This window comes from Cynocephalus volans, chromosome 7 (assembly GCF_027409185.1).
Source record: "Cynocephalus volans isolate mCynVol1 chromosome 7, mCynVol1.pri, whole genome shotgun sequence".
NCBI lineage: Eukaryota > Metazoa > Chordata > Mammalia > Dermoptera > Cynocephalidae > Cynocephalus > Cynocephalus volans.
Genome location: NC_084466.1, coordinates 141,190,302 through 141,204,364, shown reverse-complemented (window position 1 = coordinate 141,204,364; position 14,063 = coordinate 141,190,302). Strand labels below are relative to the sequence as shown.

General features: G+C 32.3%; 2 protein-coding genes across 9 annotated transcripts in view; one reads left to right on the top strand and one right to left on the bottom strand.

Annotated features, from left to right (window-relative positions):
- BBIP1 (BBSome interacting protein 1) overlaps positions 1-3,046 on the top strand; it is an 18,464-nt gene extending 15,418 nt beyond the window's left edge. The window contains 3 exon segments of the mRNA XM_063103535.1: positions 511-587; positions 1,587-1,650; positions 1,652-3,046. Coding sequence (XP_062959605.1) covers positions 542-587; positions 1,587-1,650; positions 1,652-1,748 — 207 coding nt within the window. The 5' untranslated portion in view covers positions 511-541 and the 3' untranslated portion in view covers positions 1,749-3,046.
- PDCD4 (programmed cell death 4) overlaps positions 3,045-14,063 on the bottom strand; it is a 24,575-nt gene continuing 13,556 nt past the window's right edge. For 7 of the 8 annotated variants that reach the window (XM_063103534.1, XM_063103527.1, XM_063103526.1 and 4 more), the window contains 7 exons: positions 12,547-12,768; positions 10,730-10,827; positions 9,711-9,825; positions 6,912-7,019; positions 6,565-6,675; positions 5,784-5,923; positions 3,045-3,762 (listed from right to left, as the gene is read on the bottom strand). In XM_063103534.1, the coding sequence (XP_062959604.1) occupies positions 3,702-3,762; positions 5,784-5,923; positions 6,565-6,675; positions 6,912-7,019; positions 9,711-9,825; positions 10,730-10,827; positions 12,547-12,768 (855 nt within the window). In that variant the 3' untranslated portion in view covers positions 3,045-3,701. Of the gene's footprint in view, positions 3,763-5,135; positions 5,695-5,783; positions 5,924-6,564; positions 6,676-6,911; positions 7,020-9,710; positions 9,826-10,729; positions 10,828-12,546; positions 12,769-14,063 lie in introns of those variants that run through there. The other variant, XM_063103533.1, reaches the window with a different exon arrangement.

The window sequence follows — 14,063 nt, the reverse complement described above, 5'->3', positions numbered from 1 at the left end:
GAAACCAGCCGTCAGCTATTATTGAGAGAAGTGGGAATGTTAAATAATGAGTGCCTACTACCTCCTCCTTTTCCTACCTACCTACATATCCCCACCTCCCAAATGTTGGTCATTTTTTTAATGTCACCTGCCATTCAGGAGAGATGCCATCAGTGAACTACAATGCTCATAAATGCTTTTTCCTCAGCTAACATTAATCATCTTTGTCTAAAAATCTGAAGCTCTACCAATTTTTCATTAGAGGGAAAAAATTTAGAACACCTAGCCTTCCAATTAATAGCACCACTGATTAATAAAAATTGACAAGATCTAGATGCTTATATAAACTACCTCAACCTTGTTTCAGTGAAAGAACCACAGGAAATTAATGAGAAAATTATAAAAGGATAGGGTAATTCACTTTCTATAGCAATTGTGATTTTACTTCTTAAACCTCAATGGAAATGTCTCAAGCAATATGTTTTGAGAATTTATTCTTGAATAATACTAATTCTTGATTTCTCATTGAAGGTAAAAACTTACTGTAGCCAACAATTCAGATATGGCTGAAGTGAAGTCAATGTTCCGGGAAGTTCTTCCAAAACAAGGTATCTACATCACAAATACTTAGGTCATAGAATATTATAGGGACCTACAATGTGATAGGTAGTGTGAAATAGGCTTAATAGCTAAACATCTGCAGCTGTATTGTATGTCTCATTTACTGTCCACTTTTACCATATATAGTTAGCTGCCTATATCCAGTAGTTCTGCATCCATAGATTCAGCCAACCACACATCAAAAATATTCAGAAAAAATTGCATCTGTACTGAACATGTACAGACTTATTCCCTAAACATACAGTATAACTGTATACATAGCACTTATCATTTTGTACTAGATACTATAAGTAATCTAGAGATGATTTAAAGTATATGGTAGGATGAGCATAGGTTATATGCAAACACTATGCCATTTTATATCAGGGACTTGAGCATCATGGATTTTGGTATCTGTAGAAGGTCCAATCCCCCATGGATACTGAGGGACTGCTGTACTTTTGCCATGAGAAGTTTGTAAAAGACAGTGTTCCTTAGACCCAGAATTCCTGCTATAACCAAGATTGCAGATTACCATCTGAAATTTTCAGTGAAATAACAATGGAATTCACAATATTAAATAAGGTCTAAAGTGGGGAAAAAGAAACCTAAATCAAGCAATAGTTAAGGCCAGCTGAAGATTTCAGTTAAACATTCAGTGATTTGACTATTCCACCATACTCTGCTATTTACTTTTGTGCAATGCATATATTCTCCCAAATCTTATTTTGAATTAAACATTTGACACAAAGTGTGTCTTATGGTAGCTTTGAGGATTCGGTAGAAAGTTCAAGAATTGTTTCTTTAAGAACACCCTCCTATTAAGAGATGTTGCTCATGGGATAACTATCATCTTTTTGGTCCCACCGCAAAATTCAGTCTAGGAACAGGAGTTTTTCACTGACAATATATTTAAGTTTTTAGATTTTCATTTGCACTGCAAATCCAAACCACCAAACTACTGGGTTATCTTCCTCAAATTAATTCTTATTTCTTGTTAAACTTAGGGCAGTTGTCTGTGGAAGATGTAACCACAATGGTGCTGTGTAAACCCAAACTTTTACCCTTAAAATCTGACTCTGGAAAAACTGGAGAAAATGCATCAAGCAGCACAGGATACAATTCGCCAACAAGAAATGGCAAAGGAACAGCAGCAAATAACCCACTGATAACTTAGCACTTTAGGGAACACCCTACCTTACCTACTAAAGTAACTTAAATAATGTGCATCTGTATGCTAACAGTAGTATGTTACTAAAATTGATAATATTCACATGAATACAAAGACTCAAGATTGATGAAACTTGTGTTGTGAATTTAAACTCTGGTTTGTATTGAACACAAGCAGTTAAACTTTTAACCAGATCTTCTTAACTCATTATGTTTTTAGAATTGCAAATTAAATTATCATTCACCACCCCTACTGCTATCAGCTTTATAGGTAACATCCTTGGCACAAATGATTAAGTGCAACTCTTATACAGAGAGGATCTTTATGTATTTATTAAAAACCTAAATTTGAAAATACATTCTAAACTTGCATAAAGTGTTTATTGAACTTTTGTACTACTTAACTTAAAAAACAAATTTTTTAAACCAGTTTTGTGTGCCATGCCATGTTTAATGCTGTCTTACCTGGGCAACTGATCTCACCGGTAATGACAAAACTGTTTGATTTTTAAGAAAACCTCACCTATTCTGTAGTTACTTAAGCTTTTAATTACACTAATTTTAAGGACTCAAGAATTACATGACTGCCTTTATCCTCCAGGTATCAAACAATTAAAAACCTAAAAATGTTTACTGTAATTACTTATATAAGCCTAAGTAATATGTGCTGGAAAGAGCCTATGAGCTAAATTATGAACATTAAATTTGGAGTTTTAATTCTAAAAGACTGTACCTAAACCTATACTAGTTATATTCCTAAGAATACCTTTGTAAATTCTGAATATAATTCTTGGTTTGCTGCAGTCAATAATAGGCAATTTAAATTAACATAGACCTTGAGGCCTTGCTGAATAATTAGGCTCTGTAAAAGAGATTATTGTTATTTATTGGTAGCTAGTATTTTTTCAGACATTGGGTAAGTGTAAAGTTTTGAGTCTTTGGAGAATAACTTTTTATAACACTATTATTAGGTAATAGAATTTAAGAATGATGAAAGGTATTAAAGTATATACATTTTAGAAATTTTATTAAGGTGTAGATCAAAGGAATAAACAAGGGATTAAAATGTGCATGCATTTTTCCCCAAGTGTAATCTTAAAAGAATTCATTTACTAGTGTACTTTCAATTTAAATGTTTGCAAGGGAAAAAAAAGCTGGCAAAGAATACAGCTTAATTAAGTTTACTAGGATTCAAATGTGCTTCCTTGTATGATTGATTTAAAATTTGCTGTGTGAAATTAGATAATTCTTTAAAAGATCTAAAATAAATGTACTCCAAATAAAGAGTCCAACACTGCTTCACATGTTTTATTTTGTTGTACATTCTCCTAGAACCGGGTTCGTTTTCCAGTTTTGTAGAAAAATAGATGTTCCAGCCACCATTTACTTAACTGTCTAGTCTTTAAGACCAATCAATATGTTCCTTGGAAAGATGAATAAGTCTCATGACTAACCCATTGTTTAAAAAATTCTTTAAGACAAAGAAATAACTTTTTTTTTTTTTTTACTCCCAAAGCACAGTATTTCAACAGCAGCAGCCAACATGGGGTTTTAGCAGCTTAACATTACCCCCTAAATAAAGCTTTGTATAAACCAGTGATTTTACTACAAAAAACACTGTCCTTGAAAGAAAGGAGTGGCAGTCAGACATCAATGCAAAACTTGGAATGATTAAGTTGTGAACATGGCACTTACAAACGTAGCTTATTAGAATACCCCACATAAGAGATTAGTTTTCTCTCCTTCCTTCACCCCCTCAGAAAAAAAAAGAAAAAGGAAACACTTCCTTTAAAAATTCCCCTTAAATGTAAGTTTATAAAATTTCAGAAATGCCTTGTACCCAAAACAAGTGCTTTAAAAAAAAAAAAAAAAAAAAAAAACCTGTGCTAACAACTCTTACAATTCAGATATATATTTTTATAACACCCTAAGACTTGCAAGAGTTTTTACATTCAGTAGCTCTCTGGTTTAAGACGACCTCCATCTCCTTCACTTACAAAACGCTTTCTGCCCCTGTAATGAAAAATACAAAAACATGAAAACATTCAAATTCTGACTACAGTGAATGCAAAAAATTTTAAAGTTGGCAGTTTTTGATCAGACATTAACTTTTGAAGGGTTTCATTGTTGTTTAAAGAAAAAAGTCAATATGCCTTTAATTCCTTTGAATTAATCTAATTTAAAGGAATTTAATTCCTTTGAATTCCTTCCCTGCTATAAAACTTAGCATAAAATATCAAATCAACAGTGAATCTGAGTAGTTTTTGTTTAAATAAAAGCTTAATTATTGAAATATGTTCATTATGCAAGTGACATTTTTAAAAAGTTAAAATATAAAACTAAGGCAAACATTTTATTTAGAAATGTAATATTTATTTCTACTACATTATTATTTGAAAGCTAAACGGTGAGCCAAATAGGAAACACATGATTTAGAATTATGCAAACTAGACCTATGGAACCTATCAAAATATCCATGTTCAACAATTTTTAAAAATTTTTCTTAGCTGTAGAAAAGCCATAATCTGAATGTGGAAATAACAAATCAGAATCCAATTATTTCCGCAGATGCCCCATTTTAGAACTTCTACTATTTCAAACTCAAGAAGCCATGATCTGTAATGTACCCACACTCTAGATACATGTAGTAGCAATAGCACAGAAGAAACAGTTGGCCAGCAGCCTAAAGCAGTAAGTGGAAAACAGAGCTTGGGCAGGATTAGCCCTTACTCTCTGACCACAGAACAACATGCACAAGCATGCAAGAACACACATGAATGTACACTTCATCCAAATAAGCAAAAGGATAGGACAAAAGTCAAAGTTGCATGGTATACACAAAGTTTAGATATCTCTTAATGACCCTTGAGTGTAGAGCAACCAGGAGAAATAGAGTTAAGACTTTCAAACAGAAGCTAAAAAACTTTTAAAAAGCCAGTGCCAGGGTGTTAAGCCATTTTCATACTAAGGCTAGGTGGAAACGAGCTACATTTTCTTGAACATGAAGACTTCAGACTATATATTATGAGACCAAAGTAGGGAAGGAAGTAATCAACAGCAAGAATAATTGAGAGTTTTTGCCAAAATTGGAAATTTTTACTGATGTATACCACTTGGCACATCACATCTGAACATAAATGGTGCCATCCCCAAACTGAGGTCTACATTTCCAAACATTGCTAGTAAAGCCATTTAACTCTATCTTCCAGTTTTCTTTTCTTTTATTTTAATGGCTTCTAAACTTTCTAGAGCAAAAATATTTTCCAGGATGTATTCTTCTGAGATTTAATTCTCACAATGCACTTAAGTAAAAATACTCAAAGCTTAGAAATTTTTTTCAGGTAAAAAAATTACAAAAATTTAAAATGTATATAAACTGACCCACACAAGCAACCTTTAATAACAGCTAAACTATCTTTATACCTATTATAAGCTTCATGATTAGTTTTATTTTAACAAAAAACTCCTTAAGAGCTGTATCCTAATAGCATACATAATACTTCCAAATAAAAACACACCCACCCACACACATGTTCTAGTGGAATAAGTTCCAGTGAGTCCTAATTCTCCATCCTGTCACGAAGCAAAGGAAGCCACATAAGAGTACAGAAAAGAGCCTAGATATCTGAAGGCAGAAAAAGTCTGGATTCATACTTGGCCTGTACCGTGTACTAGCCATGTAACAGCTCCCTAAGCCTCAATTTTCTCATCTTTTTGGTGAAAATACCTACTGTGAAATAACATTTAAACTAGTTAGAACAGAGCCTGGTACAAAGAACTGCTCCACAAAATTAGTATCCTTCAAATGAACTGGAACTTCACGAAGTAGTCCTGTACAGATTTACAAAGAGGCAAAACAACTTTGCCCTTGTTTCTCCATAAAGTCAAAATAGATGATTCTCATTCCTCGGTGACTTCAGGGAAAATATGTTATTTTCCTGACAGCTGGAATGACAGAAAACTATCTTAGCTTAGCCTTCCCAAGCACCTCATCCAGCAGTTTATCTTGAGAAAGTAGTATTTAAATAAAGTACCTTGAAGGACAAAGATCTCTGAGTTGTTTGGAAATTATTCCAGCCTGAAAACATTCTTCTACAAATCGCTCAAGCACAGAGTAGGAATGTGGGACATCCAGATTAATGTCCGGAATTTCATTGTAAATTCTCTCATAACCCTAAACAATGCAATTATATATAGAATTGTTAGTCCACATAAAATACATGCCAGAAAACACAATCCATCACTTTGTCATCAATCTGTACTTAAGGCCAAATGGCCATATGATTAAACTGAAGTCAGATTTGAACCTTAAAAAGTTCATTTGTTACAAAATGTTTTCTTTAAAACTGTTCTTGCAAAAGAGCTGCAGAAAGACATTGGGCAAATTCCTTCGCCATCTATTTCTCTGTATACATCTACCTTTTTTCAAAATACAAGGCAAATAACCTCACTAATATTTCAACAAAAATAGGTACAATTTTAAATAGGAAAAAAGCACTTTAAGTATAACTTGTTAAAGATTTGTGTTTCTCTCTAAATATAAAATAAAAATTATCATATCCTAGAAACTGAACCCTTGACATAGAATACACAATCACTTTAAAAAATGTTAAAAGCCCACTGAAGTATTACTTTCCAAGAAATGTTTTCAAGAGGTTCAAACCTCAAACACTACCATTAGAAAAATAAGACCTATAGGCATAATAATTGTAAACATACCTAAAAGAAAATTTTATTGACAATTCATAATCTTCATTCAATCACATATTTAAGGTATAAGAGTCTAAAATTTATTTAAAATAATGTTATACTTACTCTCTTCATCTGGTCTACAGTAATGGTAGAAGACTTCCAAAGGGATTTTAACAAATTCAAAATCATCTTAAATGTACTTTCTCCAGTTGACTCTAAAACCATAATAATAGCCTAAAAATTGAATGAATGATTTTTTGGTCATTAACTCATAAGAAACTGCTCCTAAAATATATTCGTATTAGATCCTTTTTCTCTAATATGTTATGATTATATGACTTTATAATCATAAAAATTTTAAAACCACTTCCTTAATTTTTAAAAAGAAGACTACATAATTAAAGAAGCATTAAGTCATGTGGTACAAAAAGGAACACTTAATTCTCTTTGGCATGGCATGGTAATCTTACTTCATATACAAGCTCATGGTGAAAATGAGGTACTTCCAATTCTTTAAGGCAATGTTCAGCTTCAGATATATCTCCAGAGAGTAAATACTCTTTCAACAGCATATCAATCTATAAGATTTAAAAGTCAGAAATATGTCAGAATTCCTGATTTTTAAAAACGTTGTGCTTGCCTAAAGGATTAATTACCCTCATCCCAATATATTAAATGATGAAACAGCAGGTCACAAATAGCTAAGAACATACAGACTTGACAATACTATCATAACAGAATTTTTTCATAATTAAAAAATCACAATTTTTAAATGGTTCACAATTATGAAACAAATGTGGTACCTCAGTGTGTGAATAATCACTGAGACTTGCAAGTAGGTGTATAATGTACATGGCCTGGCTTCTTGTGATCATGCTTCAGTGCTCTCTATTGAAAACAAGGGATTTTAAATTCCACTAGAGGGCACTAACTGAAAGTCTCAATATGAATTTTTAAAGTGGCACAAAATACTTCACTTCTATCAGGATGATCTTAATAGTGCACCAGGAGCCAAAAAATGAGAGATGATAATGGGGCAAAGATTTCCATATAGTTTCTCTTTTCTCTACAACTAAGGGTTTGAAACATTCATCGATAATTCAGCTTCCAGTTATACAGCTAAAGAGACAAGTCTTAACTCTCCTGCTCAAACTTGTACAATAAAATTTATGGCTCTAGAGGAAAAGTGGGACAAGTTTTTCAGCACAAGAGCTTCAACTAGGAATGTTCTTCCCTTTACATTGCCTGTTAAAGTCACAGTTGCATCAAGTGGGCACTCAATGAATGTTGGCCGATTGAATAAAATAATCTTAAGTATCTTCTACTTCCAACTTCCACAATGTATTTTTTTCATAAAAGGTAAAGTAAAATTTGATCACCTGAATACATCCTGATGAATAATTACTATGACCATGCTTTAGGAAAGTAAATATTTAAAGCACAGCATTTGAATAAAGTACTTTGTAATTACAAATTAATATATTTATTTAACTTATATTGCTTAGTTTTAACATGTTACGTAACTTAAAGTATTTAAAATGTTCCCCATCAGGTTCCATGCATTTTTGAGAATGATTAATTACAAACACATATATACATTTCTAAGTCTTTGTCCAAACCTTCCTTCCATATAAATGAACATCCAAATAATGTCAACCTCAAACTCGTATGTTGGTGATTTTATGTCGGTTTTCATCTTGACCATTTTTTTAATTCAGAGATAATTCACAGTTTGGGAATTTCTCAAAATATTAATTTTGGGAAGTATTACCATCTTAAGAATATTAAGTCTTCTAATCCATAAACATGGGATATCTTATTTATTTAGGTCTTTAATTTCTTTCCACAATGTTCTGCAGTTTTCATTGTACGAGACTTGCATTTCTTTTGTTAAATTTATTCCTAAGTATTTTATTTTTGATGCTATTGTAATTGTACCTGTTAACTTCATTTCAGATCATTCCTTTATAGATATAGAACTGAATTTTGTATATTGATCTTGTATCCTGAAACCTTACTGAATTCATTTATTAGTGAGTAGTTTGGTTTGGTTTCAGGGATGTTATTCTGAAGATTCGTTTAGATTTTCTGAATATAGACTATGTCATCTGGAAATAGATCTAGTTTTACTTCCTACTTTCCAATCTGAGTGCCTTTTATTTCTTCTTCCTGCCTAACTGCCCTGGCATCTTGATTATTTTCATATCTCAAATTTTCTAATAATTCTTTAATTTTTAAAAAACAGATAATGTTTTTTAAAATATAAAAAAATCATGACATTACAAATACCAACATCTAATTTTAATATATAAAAGTAAAAACAGGCTCTAACTACACTTTGAGCTCTTTTAACACTTAAACTAGGTATATGTATCATTAAAAGACTTTTTAAAAATAAAATTATAGGGCCGAAACCGTGGCTCACTCGGGAGAGTGCGGCGCTGGGAGCACAGCAGCGCTCCTGCCGCGGGTTCGGATCCTATATAGGGATGGCCGGTTGGCTCACTGGCTGAGTGCGGTCACAAAAAAGGATAAAAAAATAAAAATTTAAAAATTTAAAAAAAATAAAATAAATAAAATAAAATTATAGTCACATAATGAGTATACTCAAAAATCAGAAGCACATGAAATGTAGATCTTCTAGTTAATATGCCTTTTCTTAAATATCTGCAGATATGGAGATTAAATATTTTGTCTGGTTTCTTTACAGAATACCACGTTACAGCCAGAAGAAAATCTATGGAATACATCTGGCATTTTAATGCAATAAATACAATAAATCAATAGCATTCATACAGGTATAGTGAACTTCCTCACAAAAATCTGCCAATCTATTCTAGTGTTCATAATTCATAACTTATAATCTGAGACTATCTAGTTTCAAACTGCTCATATAAAAACAGACACTGATTGAATAACTACAAAACAAAGTTAATTCAACAGTATTTGAAAATTTTAAATATTAATATAAGAAAAAGATTTCAGGCATTCCTTTGAAGTTTAAAACAGCCTTATAATTATTCACAAAAGCCCTTTTAACTTAACACAGTCTCAGTTTTAAGTGAGGGAAACAGTAAAAACTTAATAAGTTATATAATTATTGTATAATTTATAGTGAAAGGGTATAAAGCCAAATATAAAAGGATTATTCAATCTTCCATTTGTAACTACAAGACTAAATTTAATTTTTGTCTGCAAAAATACCAGCTAACAGGCATAGTTTATTTCTCTCAGAGGAATGCAAGTTGAAAACAATACCCAATAGTTACCTCTTTAACAAGGTGATTGACAGACTGCTGCCCACCTCCACAGCCCCACACACTGTCTTTACGCTTTCCACCTTTAGACATACTCAGGAGTACAGTAGCCTTATCCAGAGCAGCTCTACAAAAAAAAAAAAATTAATTTTGATACTTGGTACATTTCTGAGTCTACCAAATTATGGATACAGTTGACAAAATCCCACATACACTATAATCTTTCACAGAAGAGAAAAGCAATATAAAATTCAAATCTTTCAAACTATTTTTCAAAATAAAAAATCGGGAGCAAAAAAAAGTTGATTCTTATGTTAATATTCTCATGCTTTATTACTTCCATTTCTCATTCCAGAAAAATCAAAAGATATTACAAAATAACTGATCTACACTGAGAAGGAACATTTCATATATAACTTTTACCTAAATCCATCCCTTCTCAACCAGAGAGAGATCATTCCATTATGACTTTAAGTAGACCTAGGAAATTAAGGTAATATCTAGACCTGAGAAAACCTAACACATGCTAAGTCTAAACAAGTCTCCAGGAAGTTAAGAAAAATCATGTAACTACCAAATATCACATTTAGCTTACAATTAATTATACAAAGGACAAGAGTGAAAACTAGAGTAGATAAATAGAAATAAAATTATAAATGAGGTTCCTCTGTTAATGTTATCCAGTTATAATACTGAATAACTGCTGAATGTTAGAACCTGAAGAGAACTTAGAAAATTTCAGCATCCAATGCTTTCATTTGATAAATAGGGAAACTGAGGCACCGAGAAACATGACTTGACATGAAGGTAGCTACTGGGTTAGCTAAAACCCAGAACTTCAGCATTATAGTATTGTCCTCTTCCTGTTACATCATGCCAACAATCTCTCCATTTTATTTTAACAGTGGAAAATATAGTCAAGGTACAAATAGATATCCACAATGTCTGATTAATGCAAGTGTCATTTCAATAGGATCCTGTAGAATTTCCCCCTATTTTGAAATTCTAAGTGGGAAAATTAATTTACTTACCTAGCCTGTACACAATCTACAGTTCCTTTGTAACTGTCAATATAGGTATTACATAAAATTCCATCTCCAACAGCTCTAGCAATAAACTGGCCCACCAACTACAATAAGAAAAAGAGAGAACTATATAAAATAATCCAAAATAAACTCTCAAGGATACAATTTCTAAATACATAAATGATGACAACTGTTTGAACTACGCAGTCAATACCTAAAAGACATGTTGGAATATTCAAAAACACCTATTTAGTGCTTGTTAGTTATGCTTGGCATACATTCCCACATCTTAACCTTCAAATTAAGTGCCATTAGAGTGGGGCCACATTTGTTTGCTCACTACTGAATCCCCAATACCTTGCATACTGCCTCATACACAGTATATGAAAAAAAATATTTGTTAGATGAATGACAAAGTGAAGCATTTGTTTAAAAAAAAAATGGACTAAGTTTTCTCAAAAAAAAAAAAAATCATTTGATTAAAGGACTTTATCTTATGGAGAAAAAGGCTGTGTAGAAATATTTATTTGAGAGTATATTCATAGCATTATTATAAAAATTGGAAACTATAGTGTCCAATCATAAAGGTGTGGTTAAATGGTACATACATAAGTTGGTACGCTACGTGGCCACAGGGAAAAATAATTACCATATTTTATGGTGTGAGAAAAATAAAGTTTACAAAATAGCACATATGGTATAATTCCATTTTTTAATTAAACAAAAAAGTAAAGATTTATATTGATATATATCCATAGAAAGTAGAATGGAAAACTTAACACAAAAATGTTTTATTGGGGGGGGCTGGCAGGGGGGGCAGTGGTTGGTGAGTACAGGAATCCAAACCTTGACCTCAGTGTTACAAGACTACACTCTAACCAACTGAGCTAACCGACCAGCCCCAAAATGTTAACAGTGGTTATTTTTTTCTGGCCCTTCTTCCCTTTGGCTTTTATTTTTCAAAAATTCTATAATGAATAGAAACTTATGCAATCTTTTTTTTTTAAGTATATGTATTGGTATAAAGAGGGGAAAAAAGGTCCATATTTTAATTACAGCTCAATACTTTACACAGACTATTGTCTGTCACAGGAAAGTATAACAGAAAAAGCATTTAGGGGCCGGCCCGTGGCTCACTCGGGAGTGTGTGGTGCTGAGAACACCAAGGCCCCGGGTTCAGATCCCATATACGGATGGCCGGTTCGCTCACTGGCTGAGTGTGGTGCTCACAACACCAAGTCAAGGGTTAAGATCCCCTTACCGGTCATCTTTTAAAAAAAAAAAAAAGAAAAGAAAAGAAAAAGAAAAAGCATTTAGGAACTGACCTACCCATAACTATTTCTAAATTAATGTTTAAGTGCTCTTACCTTGATTAAAAACTTTGATAATTAAATAGGAATAATTTCACATGTTTTCAAAGCTACAAAAGGGAAGTCTTATTTATGACTATTTTATAATAAACATTAGTCAAGGAAATCCAATCAATTATAACAACTTAAATTCTAAATCCTACCTAACAAAACAGCTTAAATACGTGTAATAGAGAATATATAGACAGCAAAAAAATATGACTGAAAAACTATACAGAGAATGGGAGAAAAAGTAGGACATAAAATTGAATTTATAGTATGATGAAGACTATGTGTAAAAACCAAAAGAACAGCTAGGAAAAAATACACAAAATGTGAGAGGCTGTTTTTCTATGGTAGGAAAAGTGGGCCATTCCCCTTCCTTGTACTAAAATTTCCTAAGAGCATATATTATTTCTACAATTGGAAGTGTAGTGGGGGGAGGGAATGAAGAAAAAGAAGAATCATACAAACCTGTGGTGCTCTAGGAGTATCCAATGCTAATTCAGGTAGATCTTTCAACAATTTATCAAATGATTTTTCCACATCATTTGTGCTCATTACTGTCCCACAAAGATCAGAGAGAAGCTTTGATGTCATTTCTCTATGACTAGCCTTTCCCTCCAATGCTAAGGACACTGCCAACACAGGTACTCCACTTTTCATTTCACCAAGATTTAAATCTCTCAGCATCTCCTATTCAAAAAAATAAAATAATTTTAAAATATTGTAAAAGTATGTCAACACCTATATATTTCAATAAAGTTTTTTGTGAGAAAAAAAAATCAAGCTTTTATCTATCTATCTATCTATCTAATCTATCTTATCTTATCTATCTATCTATCTATCTATCTATCTATCTATCTATCTATCTATCTATCTATCTACCTACCTACCTACCTACCTACCTACCTACCTTACCTCTCCCTCTTTGGAAATAACCAGAGAAGCAGTCCTATTTTGTAGGCTAGGATAAATACACCATTCTCTGCATATAAATTAGATATTGATCCACTTTGTCAAGCTTTAACTGCCTGAACATCACTAAATTCAAGAATGAAATACACTTAAAATAGTTTACTAAACTACATAATATTACTAAGTTTGGTGTTAGGAGCTAACTAACCCTTCGCCTTACAATCTATTAATATTATTTCTAGAAATATTGTTTTTTTGAGCATTCGTGGAGAAATTCGTTACACATAATCATAAGCTATTTACGTTCTACTTTTCTTCAAAGCTTTCTCTTGAAACAAAAATTTACTTTATACTTTCATTTAAAGTTCAAAATGAGATCTTAAGTGAAGTTATTGTTTTAAATGCTGGGATAAAGTTAAAATTTCCTATTAAAAATATAAATGCAATAGCTAATAACACTTATAATGTAGCAGGCCTTAAAACAGCCACTTTACATTATCTCATTTAATACTCAAAATAACCCTCTCGATACTAAATAATCATACCCAGCCTACCCAAAACACAGAATTAAGTAACAGCTGAGGGCACACAGCTGGAGTGGCCAAGTTACTTAGAGCGCTTTCTTTTTAACTGAAAGTTTTCTTGGAATCTTTAAATCATAGTATACTGCGAAGAGTGCCAGAACTATTTTCACAGCAAACTAACTGGTGTCCTTGTTAGTAGTCTCTTCCCAGTCCATTTCATCTTCTTTGACCGAACTTTAACTAATTGCCTTAAAACATACTTCTCTTTCCAGAAAAAAACCCCTTCAAACATCTTATCTAGCAAACTCCTAACCATCCATCCTTCAGATGGTTCAGAGACACCTCTTCTGTTGCTCTCATTTTATGCTTCCATAACACTCTGTTCGTAGCACCACTTGGTTAAGAGACCTAGAGTATACAATTCATCCTATGCTAGACAGATACCTGGATTTCAACAGTCCCTGCCCTCACAGGACTTAAACTCTTTCTCTATAACAGATTATTTCACATTATATTTTAATAATATGTTTACATATTATTGACTGAGCT